The sequence below is a fragment of the Perna viridis genome, chromosome 7 (genome assembly GCF_037379345.1).
Source record: "Perna viridis isolate PV_CMFRI_1.1 ecotype Kerala chromosome 7, ASM3737934v1, whole genome shotgun sequence".
In the NCBI taxonomy this organism is placed as follows: Eukaryota; Metazoa; Mollusca; class Bivalvia; order Mytilida; family Mytilidae; genus Perna; species Perna viridis.
In genome coordinates this window covers 39576574-39601076 of record NC_142451.1, presented here as the reverse complement: position 1 = coordinate 39601076, position 24503 = coordinate 39576574, and the positions used below count along the sequence as shown (strand labels likewise).

At 31.7% G+C, this 24503-nt stretch overlaps 1 protein-coding gene across 2 annotated transcripts in view; it reads right to left on the bottom strand.

Moving 5' to 3' along the window:
- Nucleotides 1–24503, bottom strand: part of LOC148612660 (neuronal calcium sensor 1-like) — a 61510-nt gene extending 37007 nt beyond the window's left edge. The window contains exons 1-4 of one of the 2 annotated variants that reach the window (XM_088594304.1): nt 23647–24503; nt 22138–22162; nt 19828–19876; nt 9087–9335 (exon numbers count right to left, since the gene is read on the bottom strand). In XM_088594304.1, coding sequence (XP_088450430.1) covers nt 9087–9335; nt 19828–19876; nt 22138–22162; nt 23647–23710 — 387 coding nt within the window. In that variant the 5' untranslated portion in view covers nt 23711–24503. The remainder of the gene's footprint in view (nt 1–9086; nt 9336–19827; nt 19877–22137; nt 22163–23646) is intronic. The other variant, XM_088594305.1, reaches the window with a different exon arrangement.

Here is a 24503-nt window from a genome sequence, read left to right as displayed (position 1 = left end):
GAAATTTGACACCTTCAAGGGCCGTAACTCAATGAAGAGTCTGACAACAGATTTTTCTTAAATTTGCACCAAAAACTGATATTGGAATACTGAACATTTTATCAATTTACATTAATTATCAATCTACTTTTGTATTCTAAATAATGGGCAAAAACTGCCATAAAAAGGTAAAATTAACAAAAAAAGGGCAATAACTTAAAAATTTGAGAATTGATTATCTTGAAATTTTCAAGGAAGATAGACCTCTTTGAGATTAAGAGCCTAAGATGTACCAGATTTCTTTTATCTGTTTTGGTTTTTGAAATATAAAAAAAGGTATGATATACATCTTTGTTCTTTTATTAGTAAAAGTGGCCATGTGTGTTGGCATGGAACCAAGTTTTATCAAATTATGTTATGTTGTTTCTGAGGAGAAGAATTTTAAAGAAAAGTTAATGACGGACAACAGACAATGACAAAGACAACAACTAGAATGACAAAGACCAAGTGATGATAAAAGCTCACATGACCTTTTAGGCCAGGTGTGCTAAAACTGGGTCAAAGACAGAAATGGCCAGGTCACCATAAAGTTGAAAAATACACCAAGTCAGTAAACGTGAGAAGGAAGTGTGACAGACCTAAAATCTTATCCCATGAAAACGAGGATAACGAGACCCAATGCTGAAGTTGTGTACTAAATATCTAGTGGCTGTGATATTACTTTTTTTCCCCGCCTGCCCTACTTACAAATGTACATTCACCATTTTATAAGATGGTTTGCACCAGTGCAATAGGCCAAAAATAAGAAGGTTTACAAGGTTGACGTGTCAATACTGTTAAACAAAGGAATTTTGTAGCAAATTTTTTTTTGTAGTTGTACCATTCTATCTTCTTTTCACTGTCCTATGTTGTCTGTGTCTGTTTTCCATGTCTGGTCTTTGTCCCTGGAATATACAGTCTTTTGATCTCCGCTAGAATCTTGGTTGCCTTCATTACTCTTTGATTTGCAATTGCCAGTTACTGTAAATCGGGAAATTTCGTGCTAACTTTTTTTCATGGTTTTTGTAATCAATGTCTTTTCGTGCGCATTTTAATTCACAATCGATTTCCAAGTTGTAATATAATGTTCTTAGAAGAAAATATTCATGACGGATTAATATCCCACCACGTTACAGGTCTTACCATGAAAATAGCAAAGTAAAAAAAATGCCGCAAAATTTCATGTTTTACAGTAAATCGTAATTCCATCTTCTTTCATGATATTGTTAAATGCAGACTGATCTTCCAATACAAGCAAAAAGTAGCAAAAATTTTAAAAAGTTGCAATAAATTTCCTATTCCACAGACACGAATTCCGCATAAGCTGTAGTATATTGTTAAGTATCAATTTTCTTTCAAACTTCAAATCAATAAAATTTTATCACATTTTGTCATTCCACATTAATCCAGCAAATCGGGCCATGATCTCGAAAGATTTACGCAGTAAAATGCAATAGATTTGTTTTTAATTCCCATGTAAATGCAAAAAAGTCATTTATATTGCAAATACTTCAAGAACCATCAATTTATTATCGAACCTACAGTAAAAAATTATGAAACGAATCTATTTCGTTTCAAATCTGTTGTAACAACCACTATTTATGAGCTTTCAATATGAGTACAAAAAGACAACGCCATTAAAATCACATACTTATGTAAAGTTCGTTTTCTACCTTATTTTAATTTGATGTCTTTTAAAAGACCTGGATTAACAGCTTTAAAATCTGTCACAGAAAAGAAAATTCTAATGTTGACTAAATATGTATTGATACCTATGCAAACTATATTGAGAAAAATATTTAAAAAGAAATTAAATCCTTTTCAATACTTTTCAACAATACTACATGAAAATAGCCATTTTCTACTTAACATGTAAATAATATCACAATAAGATAATAAATGAACATTTAAAGGGGAGTAAAAAGGTAAAACAGATCCATTGTTAATCTAACCTTTCATGGCATTCATTAAAAGAAAATTTGAAGTGAATAAATATACCTGAATCAAGTCAAGTTGAAAAGATTTTTGATGTTTTTCTTTCCGTGCTGTTAAGGGATTGTAATATTTTAAAGCCACTGCAGACAACTAGACAAATAATTAAAGATGAAAGAGTGATAAAGCCCTCCCTTGGACTTCGTACAATACTTAGCTGTGTATATTTCTAATATATTATTTAAGGGACTTGATTGTATATTTTATGAAAGTTTGTATCAAGATTTAAACTAATGACAATCCTACAAAGCTTTGTAATAAATGTGATCCAATTTTACCGAAAATAGATTTGGTATCAAGTTAAGTTGAGCTTGACAAAGTGTAACAGACAGACGGACAGACTAAAAGATTATGAAAAAGGATTGTTCTTCTAATTACACATCTTGATATTAGTTGGTATCCCTCAAAGACAGATAGTACTAGTAAAACATCCCAGACCCTGGGAGAAAGAGCTTCTACATAGCAGTCCAGTTACTACATGTACAGGACATACTCAGACCCATTTCTTCTATCTGGTATCCTGTAGGCTGGGAGTCAAGACCATCAAACTCCAAACATAGTAATTACATATACCCTTGCTTTCATACTTGATAGATAAATCAAAAGGGGCCATAAATTCAGAATGGTAGAAGCTCATTACATGACCTGTACATAGTTTATGATACGTAAAAACTGTGGCTGATTACAAAGAAAAAACATTGAATTACACTGAAACAGGGTCCCCTCTTAAGCCAGTCAATGCCCCCTCCCCCTTTTTTTGGCATTGCTAAATTCTCATCTGCTGTTTATATTTTATGATCCACATCATTATGTATATAAGATTTGGTTAACACAGGGTTTCCTTAGTAACCATACCAAAATTATAACATGGATGGACAGACAGTCAAACAGACAAACAGATGGGTAAATTGACATGAGGATTACTATTACTGTACTCTTAGTCTGAGAGAATTTGTTGGATCAACAATCATTTCTTGGGAAAAGTGTTTCAGAAATGGCCCTTGTTAATCCTGTAGAACCAAATGTCTTTGTGGATCAATAAAATATAAATAAGAAAAATATTATTAATTTGAGTAAAAATAAAAATTTCATTTGACCAAACATCTAGTAAAATTTCAAAAGTTTCTCATGGACTGTATACACTGATTAATTATTCGGCACACTGGAAGGGGAGGTAAGATGTTACATATGAAATTTTCTTTCCAACCAAACAACAATTTATAAGATCAAACTATCAAATCACCTTTAAAAAGAAGTGAATAACAGATATTTAGTGAATAAATCATGTAAATGGATCTTATTCCCCAAGAATATCATATCTATCCATTAATAGGTCAAGTTTATAAGGCTTGAATGCTTTAAAATCAACAAATATGGTACTTGAAATTCATTTTAACAGGGTCATTATAAATCAGTGTTAGATTAGTATCTTTTGTGTATACTTTTGAAACATGTATTGGCAACAACATGCCTTTAATTGATAAAAAATTCATATCTAACTGTAATATTTTAAAATTTAGTGCTGCTATGAATCAAAAACAGCAATCCAAACTAAGAAAATTGTGCAAATTCATTAGAATTATAAATGACACTCTGGATTCTCTCTGACCTCTAAAAAATTATGATTGTATTTCCCTCCGCAACTGTACAACTCAATGCAATTTGTAATAATATGTTTTTCTGCATACCTTTGTACTACATCGGTTTTATCAGAATAAATTATATATAATTTAAAGTACCTCTTAAAAGGAATAAAATTAACAACTAGATTTTTATCCTTGTTTTGAAATATCTTCAGCTCTTCCGCACAATTTGCACTAAATTTCAGAATAAATACACCATAAAAGTGATATGTTAAAGTTGTACCATGAAGTTACAAACTCCATGCAAAATGTAACTTTTTTTTCTAAAATAAAAAATAAAATTAAAAAAATAAAAAACAAAGTGTTCCATAAACTAACAAAACCTTCACATTTTTAAGGACTACCATTAGTATTTGAAGTAATATTTACATATAAATTTTTCGTGGTTGCTAATTTTTGCGGATTCTATCAAGTGAAAGTATTTATGGGTACCAAAAATGATTTGCGATATATAGTTTTGAAAATCAATTTCAAGGGTACAATTTGAAAATTTTTCTGTCCACCCAATAATAGTGAAAATTAGAACACCTAAAAAATTAATATATTTACATTATATAGTATGTTTTAAGTGCATAGCAATGTACAATTATTATTAAAATGTGAATAATAGGATAATTACCCTTTAATTGGAGAGAGTGGATAACCAGAATATCATCACGAGTGCAAAAAAATGCCTAGATTTAAAGAGTATGCGAAAATTGTTCTGCACATGAGTTAAATCTTAATGCATTCTTGGCACAAGTGATCATATTGTGGTTATTCATGATAGCCAATTGATTCTTTTTTTCATTATATAGATTTCCTCAATTATTTATTGCTTTTTTCAACATGAATTTTAAATTTCTTTGTGAACATTGGATAAATATTTGTATTGTGATGTTTCAGTAGGAATAAGTCCAATAGTGAAATTACCGAATTTATTTTGTAGTGTAAATTATCTAACTTTATTACACTGAGAACATTCGACAAAACACAGCTACTTATATAATAAAGATGTATTCCATACCAGGCCATCTAAAATTTACAAATACATTTGGTTCATTCCCTACAGGATCTTCTCCAGATTTTTCAGAATGATTATACTGGACTTAAATTTCAATTTATCTGTTCTGCAATTTTTAATGAATGACACCCAATTTAACTACTAGGAACCATTTGTCAATAACCATCTAACCTAGAAAACAACGGTTTATCAATAATCATACATAATTCACATTACATCACAGCAACTGTCAAATGCCTATTATAAAAAGAACAGATTTTAAAATTTCCCATTTTCCATGTCTAATTCTCTGTTTTATGTACACCTGGTGTTTCCAATATCCCCTACAACAATATTTCTACCATCATCATTCCATCAAGTAATAGCTAATGGCTCAGGTTTCGAACATTAATTTGATTTGGGCATCTAATTTTTTCCCATTTCCTACAAGCACCTTTCTACTTTACAAATATGAACCATTTTCTGGTAATTAGATTGGAAGCAATTATTACTCAGTATTAGAGTGGTAAAACCTCTATTGATGGCCATGACAACTTACCACAAAACATAGAAAAAATCCACTTACACATACCTATTAAACTTTGGAACAGTTCGTGTGGGAGAGTCTCCCTAAATGACAGTGTCTCATATGAGAGATTTTTTTTGTAAAGGCTAATTTTTTTATGTAAAATTCAACAATTTAGTATTTTTCACACAAAATATAGTAATTTTAACCAAAAAAACTCTCACAAATATTACATTTCAATATGTCAGATTCTAAATTTTTCATTGATTTAGTGGGAGTCTCCGCACTGATGTGGTAGGATTAACAAATGATTATACCTAACATAAATCATATATTAAAATATCTTTTTATTTACCAATACTGTGTTTTGCAGTATTCAAATTTGGAAGAAATCATTTTGTATAGCAACAACCATAAATTAATTATGTGCAAAATCATAAACTGCTTTGTTACAAGTAGTTCAAGAATAATCATGGAAACCAATGTTATAGCGGTAATCAAAATAATGTAATCCAGGGACAAAGACCAAACATGGAAAACAGACATACACAACAAAGAACATAAAGTAAACAAATAATACATACAAAGTAACAAAAGCATGAATGAGCAACTCGGACTCCACTGAAAACTGGGAGCATGGACCAGGTGCACCAGTAGGGTAGGCGTCCTCTGCTTTTCTAGAAACACCTTCAATTTATTCCATCTCATGTGTTTATAGTGTTACTGTTACCATACTTATATCTCCATATTTATAAAGAATGACAGGGTTGTTATGAAATACGTATTTCTTTCATTCTTGCCGTATCAAAAATGCTTGTAACATTTTTAACCACTGGGCAGTGATTAAATTTCTGTGAGAGTTTTCCTGCCATTTTACATTTTCCAAGGTGTCTACAAATTTCATGGAAGAAACATATTCTCCTTCAGTCTATTCTTGATTTTTATAAACCATATCACCACTCTAGTAAAATTAAGATTTTATCGTGCTCACATAAAGCTTGTACATAAGTATGTTGAAAATCTTAATTTTACCATGTAGAGTGGAGAAATAATTTAAACCATTTACAATACTGAACATATTTACCATTTTCCTGGTACCAAAACTTCATCAAAGTAGACATAATCACCATGAACCAAGAACTAACAGTACCGTGATTACTAAAATGGGTTATGGCAATAGTAAATAATACGTAAGTAAAGTGGATGGTCGCATGACAACTACGTCTGAAATTTATTACAGGATGCATCAAACGTCAAAACACATATATGAATATATGACCAAAAAATAAAAAATCAACCTGTTCAGTGTAACGTCGTTGTGCTGAATGATAAGACTTGCACAAAACCCGGGAAACTTAATTCAATGAAGCGTGACCAAAAACCATAAAAGCGCCCTCTAGACTACATATGATGAAAAACCCAGGAGAAAATAATTTCATTCTAATGCACTACCCATTTAAACGAATGAAATTATATGTATCTTCATTTCACATTAATGAATATTCACCACTAAGTTTTTCACTATACAGTAAAACCTGTCATTACCAGACACTTTTAAAAGTCCCTTTATATCAATTTATATGTATCGTGAAGCACTGTAAACCTAACACCTGTCTATACCAAGAAAAATAAAAGTTTAAAAGGGGTTAGGTTAAAACCAATTTCACTTTCATAGCATCACAAAAATCATAACTGTATTTAGATCTAAATACCTGTACATGTAAACAGAATCAATGCACAGAACAATTTTAGCACATTTTATCCTCATTGCAAAAGTACTTTTTATTCTTTTAAACATTAAGACAATCTCTTCCAACAGTTCACAACAATAATTCTCCTAATCAAACATTTAGAAGAGCCATTAACCAAACACTAATAGTCAAGATTAGGAGGAAATTTGATTTCCATTATTTTGGAATCTGATTTCCTTTTCACTATTACCACCATTTACTGAACATTAATCAAGCATTTTCATGATTTTTGGGACAATCATTACTGGATAAAGAATAAGAATACATACATGACAACTGTCTCATCTACACAGTGTATATAATGATCCTTACCATTGTCAAGGGGTGGATCTAGAAATTTATTAAAGAGGGATCCGGGCTGTGACTTGCTACTTTTTCCCTAGAATTAGCAAAGAGTAATCAAGGGTACCAAGATTCTAGCGGAAATCAAAAGAATGTAATCCAAGGACAAAGATCAGACATGGAAAACAGGCACAGACACAACAAATAGCATAAAATAACTAAAATAATACATAAAAAGTAACAAAAGTAAATGAGCAATTTACAAAACTTTCCAACAAAATGGGAAAGGTATAACCCAAAACATTCTCTGTTGACAATAAGATGATGTTTTAAGGAGGTAGATCTAGGGTAAGGTACATAACTCTTGACATCAGTGATATGGTTGTATCGTATTCAATTTCACCAAAGCTTATCAAGCTTTCATTTGAAACAATATGAAATCAATCCAAGTCACTGTGATGCTTACATGAGATTGATGTCAAAAGCTAAATACAAATATTCCATGATTTGTAAGAGTTGTGCCCTTACACTAGGTCTAACTCCTTAAGGAACAGCCTTTAGGGCATAATTTAGCTTTACTTCAATTTGAGAAAAGGATAGTTTTTCAAACTATACCTACATAGGAAAAATTACAACATATAAATCACATGGAATCACACATTTTCAAAAGTTATAAGAAACCATATTTTTTTCATACATTATGACCTATGGAAGATATATAATTACCATATGATATATATTTACACATTCTCAATTAATTTGTCTGTCCTAAATATATGGTTTTTAGAATAGTGGTCCTATACACATGAAAACTACATGAAAACTACATGAGAATATATGTTTTTCAGATTTTTTTTCCAAACATGTTGCATTTTAAAAACTGGTCATTCCCCAAAATCTTCAAGGTTCAGAAAAGACAAACTATTAACAGACCTTAAAATACGGCATCATAGCAAGTGAATAGTTTGTATGGTACCACTAATTGCATTTTGTTTGACCACACATGACACCATCTGAATATTACTGCTCCATTGATTGAACTATCCCCATTACATACTTAATAATAGACAAACCCAGATATAAACTGAATGCTACATAAGTTTCTATAAATTGAATTATCTCCCCTTACTAACAAAAGCCCGAGAGGTCATTACCCTAAACAAACTTAAAAGCTTTGGTAGACTTTGTCTATGTTATTAAGTAACTATTACAATAATTGCTGGAACAAATAAAGGATAAGTGGATTTATCTAATTTAATTTTCTACAACAAAACCACAAATTAGATTCAATCAATAACTACCATTATCCAATTAATTATGGTAGTGCAAGGTATTACAGAAAGAAGTTACTTTTAAAAGTACTTGTCCAGCTAAGATTCATGCAGAGAGTCATCAGAATTAAAATTTCATGAATGGATACTTTTCTGAATATTAATGGGCCATTTTATAAACAAACTACCAGTACCAGTAAATAGATATTTTCTATCTTATTTGGACATTTAGAATGTGATAAATGATGCATCTAATCTCATTCATGCAGGCAGTAATTTACCTTGACCTTTTACCTATTTACTGGGAAAATTGAACTGGAATAGTCCTTTTTTCATATTTACAGGATGCAAGCCATTTTAATAAGTTCTCAAAGGGATGTAATCCACCAACACAAAACAAACTATTTGGTTGATTGATTGTTGGTGTTCAAAGACCCAGCAGCAATATTTCAGCTATACCCTAGCGATGAACATGAAATGATGAAATGAAAAATGGGATGGGAAACAAGGATAAAGGGATCAACAAATTTTTATTGCCACTGGAAATAGGGAGAGGTGGGTAGGGTCGGGCAATTAAACCTCCTGTGGCATAGCACAAAGGCTCCTACTCCAATTAAATACCACAGCAGGGTTCTTTAACATTCCAGGAAGATGGCATCTTTCCCAATACACAGCACCACTATAGTTTACAGTCAGGTTTTCCATATTATGGCCTGATGACCCCTGCATGAAACATGCCAGGGGTACCCCATTCCACCATCTGGGGTAAACAACCCAGTTGCTCAGTGGGCAAAGCGCCTTAGCCCTTGGCACACATATAGTCCCCTTCCACGACAAGCCTTTTGACACCCGGACTCTCACAGAGCCAACCTGTTTGGGGAAAGGAAGAACAGTTAATATTTTTCCTTGAAACTTAAAACTATTTACACTTCAGCAAGTAGCTGAATAGTTAGAAATAAATTATTTAAAAGTATCAAATTACTTACTGCAGCTACAATAAGTTAAATTTTAGAATTTGAAATCTACTACTGTTCATTGCTCTAATCAGACAGAAAACCAATTTGTTGAGTAGGTATGTTACTTCCCTTTACTCAAAATTGTCAAAATCTGGAATATGGAAAGGGTAAAAGGATAAAAAATTCTGATTTTGCCTCCACATATTCTTTAATAACTTTTACTTAAATGCCTTTCATTGAAGACTTCATCAATAATTTACTGTAATGGAAAGCTGCAAAACTAACATCACAAATGAAAACAAGTGTCCAGTTACAAACTTTGCCTGATTCTTACAAAGATATAATACTGCATTAGATGCTAATTGATATTTTACTGCATCAGTCTATTTTACCATATTTTCAATACAAGTCATGCAATATTTCACAGCAAGTTCTAAGCTGAAACATGCAGTGGTTTGTACAGCCAATATTCAACAACTGAAATTAAGAGCTGGGCTCAATATTTATTTGGGTGCTAAAATTCTTGGACAAAGCACACACAGGTACCACAAAAACATAACGATGTGCAGATATGATATTCATGCCCTGCACTGCAATTCCTAAGGGTTTAGGAATTAAAGAACCTGAATAAGCACACTGACAATACCCCACATGCCCACATTTGCATTCCTAAGAAAAGTCCAGTTCATATACTTAATACACAAAATTACAGGTCTTCCTTGACAGATTTGAGTGAAAATCAATAACATCGAAGATTTTATAGTTTCCATACTAACCATTCAAAAGTTTGAAGAAAATCAGTCAAAAATTACTATTAAACTGACAAGCCAAATCAATTATTTGTTAACTAAGTCCCCTACTACAAACTAATCCCCCCAAGACTAATATCCCTTCCATTTAACGAAGTCTCCTCCTACAAACTAATCCCCCCAAGACTAATATCCTTTCCCAGCTAACTTGATGACAACATGCACAGACAAACAAGATGAATGAGGTAAAAACATTATACCACAACAACTCATTGCATGAGGTATAATTTTTAAATGAATTAAAACTTCACAAAAATCACATTTATAAGATGTACCATGACACAGATTTTATTTTTAGAAAAGAGGATATGTTTTGTGGGAAACAGACAAATGTTCTTTTTACACTTGGTACAAATGGAATAAAATCCCTGGATGAAGTAAAATTTTGCATTTGAAATTCACTAAAAATTAAATTCAAGCTGCAAATCTCTTTGTTTCGTGTTAAAAAGCTTTTTATCAATTTAAATCATGCAATCCCTTTAAATACTTAAACCCCCTGAGAAGTATTTTATGTTTATGAATATCAGACAGGCTACATCCACAGGCTTATGAATTTGAGATTGTTGCTATCAAATATTGCCAAACACAATCAAAACAAGTAATTTGAATTATTTCTGGTTAAACTCTACAAGTTTTTCCTCTCGACTTTTCTTGTGATCAATTTCTGTTTCAAGTAGTACAGAAAGAACTTAAATAATTCATGAAATTTTTCCATTTCTGTATTTTTTTTTAAATGACTATTGAAGATCAGCTTGGTACCGTACATTTCTAATGGAGTCAATCAATTTAGGTGGCTAAATGAATGGTCTATATGGAGAAAAACTAATTTCTTCCTCAATATGGGTAAATTGGGAGGTCTATAAAACATATTAAAAGGATTTTTAGCCCCGTCTAAAAGATAAGGTAAAACAAATAATAGTAATGTTTCCTGTAACCAGCAAGAAAAAACTACTGAAGGTAGGTAGGTAGGGAAATTATTTTATTTTTTTAAAACATTTTACATTGAGATAATGGAGAAACAACTAATATAGACTTTAACAGTGCTTGAGCCAAAATGGTCATAAAATATTTAAGGTAGGTACAAAAAAAATTGGGCAATTAGGGTAGAAGAAAAACAGACACACATGTATTTCATTTTGCCTAAAAGACAAATATGAGATAAAGTGTGCAGTAATAAGGAAGATATTTGTATGTTCTTACAAGTGAATTATTGTTATCAATGATTCGTTATTCACGATTTAGCAATAAATATAGACTGATTCCCCAAGTGATATTACATCAAAATCATTTTTACGACTTCAGAGGTCAAACCGCGACCTGAACAGTTGGAAAAGTACATTTGTACAGTCGCCACATAAAAGCTGGATATATTTCAGAATTTGAATTGTGAAAGGCCCCTTTACTTAATGATACATGCAGTTAGTATAATGCAACACATATTTATACCATGTAAAAAGTATTTTTATGTGTATTATTGGACTTTTCAAAGTTGCTTGCTGCATATTTTGCAAATCCAGCAACCCTGCCTACCCTATTTTGGTGTGCTCACCCTTAACACTGTGTGGCCATTTCAGTTAAAGCACAGTTAAAGTCTAGATTGTTTCTTCATTAACTCAATGTAAACTTTTTTGGGAAAAATAAAATAATTTCCCTTCCTACACATTTTCTTCTTGCTGGTAGCAGGAAACAACACTTTTTTTTCTGACGCAGTCGGTATATTTTCGCTTTTTACCCTTTGACCTTAAGGACGCTCATCTTTGGAAATGCTAGTCACTTAATCGCAATTCTGTTTCCCGATTGGCCAAATACTGATAACTTAGTGGCGTAAAAAAAAAAAAAATATCGAAAACTTGAAATAGCATTCAAAAACTGTATCGAAAATCTGAATTGCATGCCAAGTGTTATTTTCTTGAAAGAAATGTAGAAACTTAGACGTAAAATTTAACTGCGTCGGCTGTCTTTTTTTAAAGATAGTATTTGTTTGGCTTAAGGTCCAAATCTAAAATCTAAATCCCGGTACATGTTCTGTTTCACCATATAAGAGGACCCAAATTTTAGTTTTGAACCCTCTGAACCCTGATTCAGACCAAATTAAAAACCAACTTGAAAAAAAAATTATCAACAGCATATCAAAGAAACCTGATTATTCATTATAATAAAGTTTAATTTATAACCCATAGGACATGAGCATGGATCAGTTTCCATGGAAACCAAATACACGGTTACATACAGCATACCTAAGTAACCTAGAGTCATAGAATGTGTACTTGTGCAGTATAAAATTCTACTTGGGATAATATTCCCCAGTATTCATATAATAACCCTATAATACAATTATCTGAATTCACATGCAACCTTTGAATTTATCTATATATATGGCAAAAAACTTTGAAATAATGCACACAAAAAATGAGAATATTGGTAGGTCAATTGAGAAATTTGATGCTCCTATCCAATTGAGTGTGATGTATATAAAAACAAGACCAGTGCTGCATAAAAATGTTCCTTTTACCTGTATAAGTCTTAAACCTCCATAAGAAACCTTACTTTCAATATCAAGACTGTGAGAGAATATTTTTTTTAAAAAAGCAACATAACACAAGAGAGAATAAATCTCTATTTTAATCTGCTACAGAATAACTCCAACGCTCATAAATCTTTGTATTAATCTAGCGCACTAGATTACAATGATAAATCAGCCAAAATTTCATTCTCCTTGAAAGAGCTTTTAGCAAATTCAGTTAATTACTCTCCAAATATAGGGATTTCCTTCATTTCAGAAAATGTACAGTTGCTATTAAAGAAGTTCATAATTGCTTTCCATTTTTTTCTCATTTGGCTTCTTAATTCTAGCTTTTTTAAAGACTTAAGACAATTGTTTTAGAGCCTAAAATACATTTTTTAATCTCAAACCAACACCAGTGATAGATGTTGTGAAGGTTCATGCTAATTTTTAAAGGAGTAGGGTCAATAAGAGGTTTAAAACAGACCCCAAAAATAGATGTTACTGTTAAGGAATGGTAGTACTTGATTATCCAAAACTGATTTTGCAAATATAAAGATTAATTAAGTCCTTTAAAGTGCTTAAAAATTATTGTTTTAAGCAAAATAGTAGAAAATGCTTTGAATTTGATTTTTTTAAATCTAATTAAGCATGAAATAAAAGTGTTTCCAGGTGAGTTATAAAAAGATTATTTAGCTGTTATATTAAGTTGTTTATGGCAGTATCTTCTGAGCTAAATCTGGATTTGTAATTTAAGTCCAGTGATAGTTGAGTTAAACAATGTGTCGACTAAACCTTGTAACTTACAAACAATTTGAAAATTGTTTTTTTTCCCTCACTTTAGAGGTGTTGTTCAACAAGTAAATTGGCTTCATCACACTACAGTAAAAGCATTTTTCCATTATCATATATGCTATTTTGAAATTCTTCAGTTGGTGTGAAATATATCACTGATTTCTGATTTAGGCCTGAAGTAGCTCTTATAGACAACTCACACTATTGTTTATATACATTGTATGGCGCTTTTTGATCGAAATTCACGATTTATCTCCCTTTGACCATAGAAGCAATATGACGTCGAGATTCAAGGGCTGCTTTGGAAAATCTTCCGCAAATGCCAGGCATCCGTCGGTATGTCCGTCGGTCCTACACAAACTCACGACTACAATTTCACAACGGATTTCGAGGAAACTTATTCCAAATGTTACTAATACTTAGACTTAGAAAAAAATGATAATCAGCATAATGGCATTGTCCGATAGTTTTAGAGGGAGTTAATGCCAATTTGATTATCAAACATTTTTTTGTATGAAATCATGACTGACTGTTGTCCATTTGCAAACAAAAATCTATGCCATATCAGAGTAGGAACAATACAAAAATAGTATAGCTTTACAATCAGGATATGTGTTTACCAACAAGGATGGCCTGCCAATTTATTTTCTTTGATTCTAGGATCAAATTTTCTGTCCTGCCCTTTTTTAAAAAAAATATTTTTCTTCTGCATAGAGCGCCGAAATATCTTTTAATGTAAACGAAAAATATTAGGACAATAATAGATCATGCCTTTTTATTTCTTGAAAATTTCAATCCTGAATTTTTATTTCAAATTTGACAAAAAGTACGCCACAAGAAGACAAACTTGTACAAGTACATATGGGATGTGCACTTTCTTACATGTAAAAATACTTCATCGGTGACTGTTATGCGATAGTTTCTTCCTATTGTTTAGTAAAAATATTACTACTAACTGTTGAAACGCTCCACGTACATTTGTAAATGTTGAACTTTAGATCCCGATAAGTCATTCGCTATTGAAGTATTATCAATAAACATTGTGGTACGTGTAACATAAAATATAAATACAAATTATTACATGTTAACACGAAGAGACACAGTCATGCAACCAGAATAGTTTTATGTATATATCATCTTTTGCCCAATTTTCTCTTCTCTCCAGTTGTAATTCTTTTTGACTTCCGCTTATTCCTTCACAGTCAAGTTTTGCATTGCCGTTTTAATATTCTATTTCTTCTAAAGACGTTCCGTCACTGACTATGACTTAACGTCATCCAACATAACATTTGGAGTAGGAAACGTCCAATAACCAAACAAAATTCTGTAGAAATGGTACACAAATGTGATTAACTTTCTAATTTGATCAGTGACCCCGACTTTTTAAAGAGTTTATAACATCCGCTAATGGATACATTTTCATACGTCAAGTTTTAAAAAAATCTTAACATGAGAAGTATTTCAGATTAACGTGAACATGGTTCAAAAGTTAGTTTTTCTTTTGACAGGAAACAATAAAAGGTTCTTTTTAGGCAGGTAAAACTCATTGTATTTTGTTATTAATGTTTTATGAATGAAATACAGACAATTTCCAATCTACTTGTGTATGGCATGTGTCATTCGTAAAAATATTGGCAAGATCAGAGACGTCTGAATTGAATTCAGAAATGACAAAGACTCCCAATTTTAAGAATTTTTGAACTGCTATATCTTTGTTAAAAGCATGGTGACCTATATTTTTCGGAAGCTTATATCAATGCCTTCACACTTGAGACCATTCCATTAAAATTTCACAAAATTCCTAACATCAGAACTGGTTAGTCTGATTTGTCTTTAATGACTCTACTCCTTTTAAGAATATTATTATTACATAATATGGTGTTATATACTGTCACTGCAGAAATTTCATCAAATTTTTTTAAATTTTATTTCCCTTTATTTGGTGGGAAATTGACAACATAAGTGATGCATGCATTCTGTATTCCCATAATGGTTTATAATACCAATAGCAAAGTACAAAATGTATTAGTAAGCCTACTAAAGCACTCTTAGGTACATTTTAATTTTCAATACAGTTTTTTCGAAGTTATCAGTATTTGGCCAATCGGGAAACAGAATTGCAAGAGGTGACTTGTGTTTCCATGGAAAGGCGTCTTTAAGGTCAAGGGTAAGAAGTGGAACTATACTGACTGCATTGGAAAAAGGACATGGTTTTTATAACTAACAATTTCAATCCTAAACGCATGAATGAAATGACAGTGTAGTGCACTACCATTTTTTATTTCAATGACGAAAAAAACAAAATTTGAGTTCTTCAGACTTGATTGTGGAAACCTATACAAAATATACAGACAATAAGATAGAGTATAAAACTACGCTACTGCCCATTTTCAGTAAGTACACTGAAACCAAACACTTGAAATCATCAGAGAAATTAGAATACCAAATAATCGGGAATACAGACAGACACAAGATTTAGTGGTACATGTACCAATTTTAAGAAATTTACTGCAAATTGACTATAGAGTTAAAACAAGGAATTAAAGCCCCACCCCCACCCCACCCCAATTTTCAATAAATACTTTGAAACTTATTGCAACACTTGAAATAATCTGAGCAATTAAGAAACTAAATAATAATACTCTAGAATACAGACAGACAGATAATATACACAAGTGATGCCCATATTTCAAGAAATTTACTGCTAATTGACTATAGAGTTAAATCAAGGAATTATTTATTTCTGCTTATTTTTAAAAATAGCTGAACCAATTGACATTAAAATGTACAAAAGCAAGGTTACAAATTTAGTTTCCTATGTATGTAAAAAAAATAGTCGATTGTTTTAGTTGTAAAATAAATCCAGCTTAAATCCAAAGGGTAATTGAGCAGAAATAACAGAGCATTCTAAGTGGAAGATTTCACATTCATTGTCCAATCAATTATCTGACACAGTGCTCCCTGTTTCAAGATGATTTATGAATATCCAAATATTATATAATATGGCAAATGATTTATAGTAAATACTACAGCGATCATTTCTTCTGCCCCAACATGTAATTTTTACATCCCGATGTGCAATAAAGAAATACCAGACCTTTGTTGCTAATATTCCCAATGTGTAGCTACTAAAATGTCAAACATACATTACAAAGTTGTAGGGTATCTGAAACCTATTTGCAAAGTATCACATTCTGAACATATTGACTTTGATGGATACTTGGAGAAACTTTACCATTTAAACTCAGATTTAACACAAATAACATTTCTAGAATCATACTATGAATCAGGAAATTTTACTAAAGTGATGCTAGATGTTCTTCCTCATTCATGGGAATGTATTGTATGACTCTTTATTAAAGAAAACTTTTCTTTATTTCACAGCAAGTTAAAATGATATAATACCAATAACTTTTTGTATCTATCAAAATAACTTGACTTGTTTATTTATTCCTGTCAAAATATTCAGCAGCAGGGAAGTAGCAGGAGGTATTGGCAGGTACAGCTGGGGCTGGACCAATAATTTTCATTGGTAAGGCAGGGTATTATACCCAATAACTAATTTTATGTAAAACGAATTCAAACATAGCATTAAGCATCCTTCCCATCTCTGCACAGTAAAATAAAGGTACACAAGTATAAAAACAAGAAATTTAAGTAGTACACAAGCTAAGAATCATGCAAAATGTGATTTATGGGTAAAAGCCTACATATTTTTATTTTTGATATTTTGTTTGAATAGCCATATTTAACAGAAATTTACATTCAGTTATACATATAATCCGTGTTCTTAGGAGATAAAATTTATATAGAATGCACTGTAGATTTCAAATTATGGGAGGTATCTCTGTAAATGACACTCAAATACAATAGAATCTATTGAAATTTCATTGTTGATTATCTCCTAAGAGCAGGCAGATTTGAATGAATAATTACACATTTCATAGTATAGTCCCATAAAACAACTTAATTACAAAAATAAAAATATGTAGCCTTTTTGGGGTGTATCACATTTTTCAGAATTTGCATGATACTTACGAAGACTGTTACTTAATACTTTATCAAAGAAACACATGAGTATATCATAAAATATACAAAATTCATGTTCAATAATTAATGTTAGAAAAACTGAAAGCACTCCCTATAACAAATATAAACTTAGTTGTCAAAGAGGAATTCAATATCGCTTTAGTCTGATATCAAAACAAGTGGTTGGATGGTTAAGACCTGTTTGACTACCGGTATACATGTATGACTGAGCCTGTTGTCCAGTATACATGTATGACTGAGCTTGTCCGATATCATTGTTGATTATCTCCTAAGAGCAGGCAGATTTGAATGAATAATTACACATTTCATAGTATAGTCCCATAAAACAACTTAATTACAAAAATAAAAATATGTAGCCTTTTTGGGGTGTATCACATTTTTCAGAATTTGCATGATACTTACGAAGACTGTTACTTAATACTTTATCAAAGAAACACATGAGTATATCATAAAATATACAAAATTCATGTTCAATAATTAATGTTAGAAAAACTGAAAGCACTCCCTATAACAAATATAAACTTAGTTGTCAAAGAGGAATTCAATATCGCTTTAGTCTGATATCAAAACAAGTGGTTGGATGGTTAAGACCTGTTTGACTACCGGTATACATGTATGACTGAGCCTGTTGTCCAGTATACATGTATGACTGAGCCTGTTGTCCAGTATACATGTATGACTGAGCTTGTCCGATATACATGTATGACTGAGCCTGTTGTAATAAGAAATTATTAAAATGATATAAAATACTGTAAATCTATTAATATTTGCAGTTGCTGATTTTTATTGATTCTGTCAAGTGAACATATTCACGGGTATCAATTTTCGTGGTTTCAAAAAAAAAATGACTAGCGTTACATTGTGTTAAAGATCAATTTCGCGGGTACTATTTTTCATGGTTTTCTGTCCACCGCAAAGATAGCAAATATTAATACATCTAAAAAATTGGTAGGTTTACAGTATATCACTTATCAGCATCATGGTTAAAATAATATTAACCACTAAAGACTTATTTTGTTCTATTAATTAATATACATGTACATGTATATTAAAGAGAATTGCTCATATAAAATTTCAACAAAGTAATAATTGAATTTGATTGACAATCTTTATAAGTCAATATAGATCCTAAACCCAATTGCAATTAATTTAGCATTAAAGCAATCCATTAGAAAAACAATTTCTGATTTTGGTTGTAAGTCTCTTAAGAACAAGCCCCCCTGGAGCAACTTCTTTACACATTAGCCTAGGAACACTTGCATTAATTGAAATTAAATGAGGTTTAACGGATTAAAATATTCACCTCCTTATTATTTCAGAAACAAGTGGTTCAATATTTATAAATAATATTTTTAATAGTCATATACCCCTTAGTATAATATTGTCTCAACTGATAGAACTGATTTTTAATACTTTAAATTAAAGTTGAAGAAAGTGTCTCCTGAATAAATGTTTAAGTACCTTGGTGGGCTTGATCTAAGCTATGAATTGTCCAAAAATTTCCTAATAATGCAGTATTAGGACGCTTACCCTACCAGTGCACTTGGTCCATGCTCCCAGTTTTTAGTGGAGTCCGAGTTGCTCATTTACTTTTGTTACTTTGTATTTATGATTTTAGTTACTTTATGTTCTTTGTTGTGTATGTCTGTTTTCCATGTCTGGTCTTTGTCCCTGGATTACATTCTTTTGATTACCGCTATAACCTTGGTTCCCTTGATTACTCTTTCAAAAGATATGAACATAAGCATAGACAACATAATGACATCAACAACAATTAGTACATGTATTCTCTTAAATTATTGTTTTGTTATGTAAGTAAAAAATGGGATATCATAAACAATTTAAAGAAATAAAAAAAGATAATTCCAAAGGAAAAATTAATAATAAACCTCTCAGAGCTTTCTAACCTATGTCTAGTCAAATTTAAACACTCTCTATGTATTACATGTTGTTCAGCTCATTTTCAAACTCAACTATACAATGTAAACCTGGTTTCACTTCCAGGAGAAGATCCATCCAATGAAATTAAGAGCTTTTAAGTTCCTCAGGAAGCATCTGTATGAATGCTTAGGTAATCTATATCTGTATGTAGAGACTTGGGTAATCTAGGTTTAGGATTTTTAATCATTCATACAGATGATTTCCATGGGACTTCAAGTTAAATAATTTCCAACTTCATCCAAAGATCAGATAGTCTAAGAATGCCAGGAAAACTTTGGTATGTGAATATGAGACAAATTAGTACTTACCTCTTTCTGTAGAACACCATTGGGACAATCTTTCATAAAATCTCTATACCTAAAAAAAATATTAACCTGAAAATAATCAACCTTCGTCATAGTTATTAAAATGATGTGGATAGTGACATTATAGTGTTTAATTGCATAAGAAATTTTCATGTGCTATACTCCTTGAAACGTTTACATTTCACATTTAAGGAGGAACACCTAAGATAAGGGACATGACTCTTGAAATCAGTGATATGTTTGTATCACATTCAATTTCACCAAAGTCTATCAAGCTTTCATTTGAAACAGAATAAAATAAGTTCAAGTCACATCGATGCTTACATGGGATCGATCTAAAACGCTGAATATACACGTTTCAATGATTTGTAACAGTTATGTCCCTTACCCTAGGTCTACCTCCTTAAGCATTAATTGTGCATCATTTATTGTGCATTTGCTATGCCGCCTGAGCATTTTTACTATTAATTTTTTTGTGTTACATGTATTTAGAAAAACAAAGTTTTTTTATTTTTTTCTTTCTTCATTAATAGTAAGTATTACTATATTTCATCGTGTGTTTTTACATGCTAAAAGCATTTGTTTACATGTATCATACATTTGCTGGCATGATAGAAATCTCTTAAGAAATTTATATTCGTGGGCCCCTATGGGACAATTGAAAAAAAATAATTTAGTCTATATACAGTGAATCTTGTCTAACCGGACACCACACTGCCAGACACTCTTAAGAGTGCTTTAAGGAAGTTGACCTAGGGTAAGGGACATAACTCTTGAAATCAGTGATATGTTTGTATCATATTCAATTTCACCAAAGCCTTTCAAGCTTTTAAACAAACGCTTGTATCGTGCATTTAAACAATGGCTTCTATCGGACATTCATCGTGCGTTAAACGAACCCAAAACGATGTGTAAACGCACAATAAACGATGCACGAACGCTAAAATGGGAAACGTGGACGTTTCGAGGAGTGTACACACAGGGGCTTGGTGAAATGTATTTTTAGTAACATATATGCTCGCTAGACAATGCAATGCGACCTCGGGAAAAAAAACCTTTCATTGCCTAGCAAGCGTGTATGTTACTAAAAATACATTTCACTAAGCCCTTGTGGTGTACCCAAAATATCATCCGGCCAGCATGTGTCGATCCCCAACTTCCGTGTTTTAAAACTGAAAGACATGGTTTTTAGTACATACTGTGTAAATCATCATAAATCACGGTCATGAATACCTTATTGTCCCAATAGTTTATCTTGTCGAAAAAGATGTACCTGTTAATTTTGAAATATCATTATTGTCAATTATGTGGTTGTCAGTATTTGGCGGGAAATAGATAGACAATAGACAATAGATAATTTTATTTGCACGAACACATTTACAGGAAATGGTTATGGCATGAACAAAAACAGAACAATGTAATATACATTACATATAAACTAAATTTATGACCATGGTGCGACAGTGGTGTAAATCTGATTAAAACAGATTAATCTATAGTTTTAACGGTATATATTAATATTATTTCTGTTAAATTAAATTGACCTTCGATTCAAACATTCATTCATGAATTTGATAGTTATTTTTAGTATTTGTATAGAGCTACTGTTTAATATATATGCTATGTCTCTCAGTGTGAGGTGGGGTTTTGATGAAGAAATTAAATCATGGTTGTCCAATTTCATTCTGTATTGATTTCTTTGCGATGTGTAGTGGGTGCACACCGAGAAGAAATGCTATTCATCCTCTATGTTCCCACTATCACATGATTTACAAATACATTGTTTCTCTCTATGTTTTTGTACCGACCTCTTTCTATTTCTAGTTCATGTGCATTCAAACGAAATTTACTGATGATAGATCTTTCTATTTTAGATTTACATAAATCAATATATGGGGGTCTTTTAGACGGAATAAATATTTTACGGAAAAATGACAGTTTTCCACTCTCAGCTATTGAGCCTACTATATGTTGCTTCAACTGATCATGTAGTCTTTGTTCGATTCTTTTGATATAAAATTGAAGGTTATCAAGTTGAAAGTTAAGATGTCAGAACCCTAATTTATTGAATATATTTTTACATGGGACATCCACAAGTTGTTGTTTTTAACTTCTCTGAACATTTCGTGGACTATTGTATCAGGGGAGTTAAGGATCTGGTTTAAAAATATAATCGTATTCAACTGAACTTTTAGATGTAGAGATGTTCTGTTCAGTTCTGCTAAGCACGCAGTGTTATGAATAACTATATGAGGGCGTCCTGTAAACGCCTTTCAGGCTTCCACGAAATAAGTATGATGAATATGTACTTACCACTGCTGTAATTCTTTCTTGTTAACTAGAACATATACAAAAAAAATAAATACAATGAGACCCAGAAATCAACCTTTAAATGTTTTATAACGATATTTAAAAATAAATAATGAGATATATTATTCCCTATTTGCTCGGGATGCAGCCATATTTTATCCTGTTTTGGCAGGGTCACCTCCCGTAAGAGTAGGTGTAATTTCGAAGTCTCTCTAATCGATGTTCGGATTCGGGTGCAGAAAAAAGAGGTAACTCGAATGAAAATGGAATCCCCAGCAAACACAACGGTGTTTCTAAAATTTACAGGGTGTTTCATTTTGTTGGTAGGTTACATAAGGATGATTTTCATTTGTATCCCGGGTAAAGAAAATCTATGGAAGGGTCAGTAGAACGAGAAATTCCCTTTTGACTTTCGAGATTTTCTAAAGTATCGTCGATATCGGATGGAAAACCTTACGTGTTCCGAATAGACACCTGCTCCAAAGGGAGATAAATGTTGACAAAATGTTGGTCCACAAGTCGGGAATAGATTAATATATTTAATTATACCAAGCAGATATCACTTGTTTTGGAATATAATTACGATCAAATTACAGGAAATGCAGAAATGGGGAATGCTAACTTTTAACTAAAGATCGTGCCAAGAAAGTAGCAGGAACCCCAAATATTAGTTTTGAGATCTTATGAAGTCACTGGCTAATCAAAGCTGTTAAGTTTACACAGAAAAAAATATTGAAGATGATTTTTATGAATTGCACATGACTTTCACCTTAATAGAGCAAAAACATGTGAACTAACGTGAAATTCACGCAAAGTTCCTGTTAAGTCCATGAGAACTTAACTTACGCAAAGGTCGACTCGTGTGAAAATGACCATATATGCAATTATACCGTGTAATCTTGAAACAATGTTTCATCCTTGGTGCACGTAAAAATATGTTTCTCAGTATATTAACATGAAAAAAAAACGAACTGACTAAAATATTTTATAGTGTACACATCACAGTTGTTCGTGTAATTCCAGGGTTTTTTAACATAAGAAGTTACCGACGCCATGCAATCATATACATGATTTTTATCTAAATTGACCTAAAATTAATATTGTCATTCCGTTATTTAATGTGAGATTCTTGTTATTTACACATATACTTTTTTCTTACTTTTTTTGGCATATTGAGCCTACAAAAGGTTATTATATACCTTTAAAAAATATCTGAATATGTGAATCGAACCGCCTTGTGAATTGTAAATTTGTCTAGATCTACGTAAAAAATGATCAGAGATATCCTGTAAAAAAAACTTAAGTTTGCAGGTTAATTTTTTGCTGAAAATCGCAACTCTGAATGAACTTGTTGCTTTTAAAGGCTTAAATTCATGAGTATTTCACGTCAAAAGTCAATCATTGTGGTTTGGGTATTTAAATTTCTTTGCAGTTACTAAGGAGGCTTGTCTAATGTAAAGAATAGCCATGCACGTACAATAGTTATTTCTGGTAAAAAAAGATAAAACTCACAATTTGTAGTGTCTAAAAGTTCATTAAGATCCTTTGCAGCCAGTTTGCTCCCCTTCTTTCCCATACCCTGTCGGCATTTGTCCTGTCAAATACTTCAACTTCAAAAGGCCTTTTAGCACTGTGTATACAATTCCGAAGAATTTCTGAAATTATTTAATTCCATATATATATATATATATATTCTCCTTTCCTGTTTCCTTATAGACTAAACCACCTAGTCTTGTAAATTACCAATAGAATATATTTTTTATACTGTGAGTCGCTCAGTCATGGATTTGTCAACTAACTCCTAGCGAAATCATCACGAGCTGAGTCGCCGTGTAGGTAGAGTAATTATTTGTGTTAATTAGGAGTCAGAAAAGCCATACTATCCAGGCTGCTTTGACGAAGAAAGTTATTGGAAATCGACACTGAACTTTTCAAATTAATGGAAATTTTAACAATGTTATGCTTTTCTAGACAATCTGAATCATTATAAAAATCTTAAGCTTAATCAGCTGGATACTGTTACGAGGTTTTCTTAAATTCTCCTAAATATCTGTAACAAATCTAGGTCTGTCCTTGAAAAGACGATCCTGAGAAGTTTCTATATAGAGTATGATAATTAATATATAGCCCAAAGCGGTTCGCTATCTACAGGATGAAACGAAAATGGATTATAAACAGAACAGCTGAAAAATACTCTCGATAACAATTACACCTTCGTATTCATTTACATTGTTCTGTCAGTTTTTTTATATAAAGAATTGTTAACTCTACATGCATGCAAATCTGTGTATATACCAAACTAACATTCTATCACACAGCGAGTCTGGGCGACAGGGTCCTAACCGTATTTTTTTTTTTTAGAACGTGAA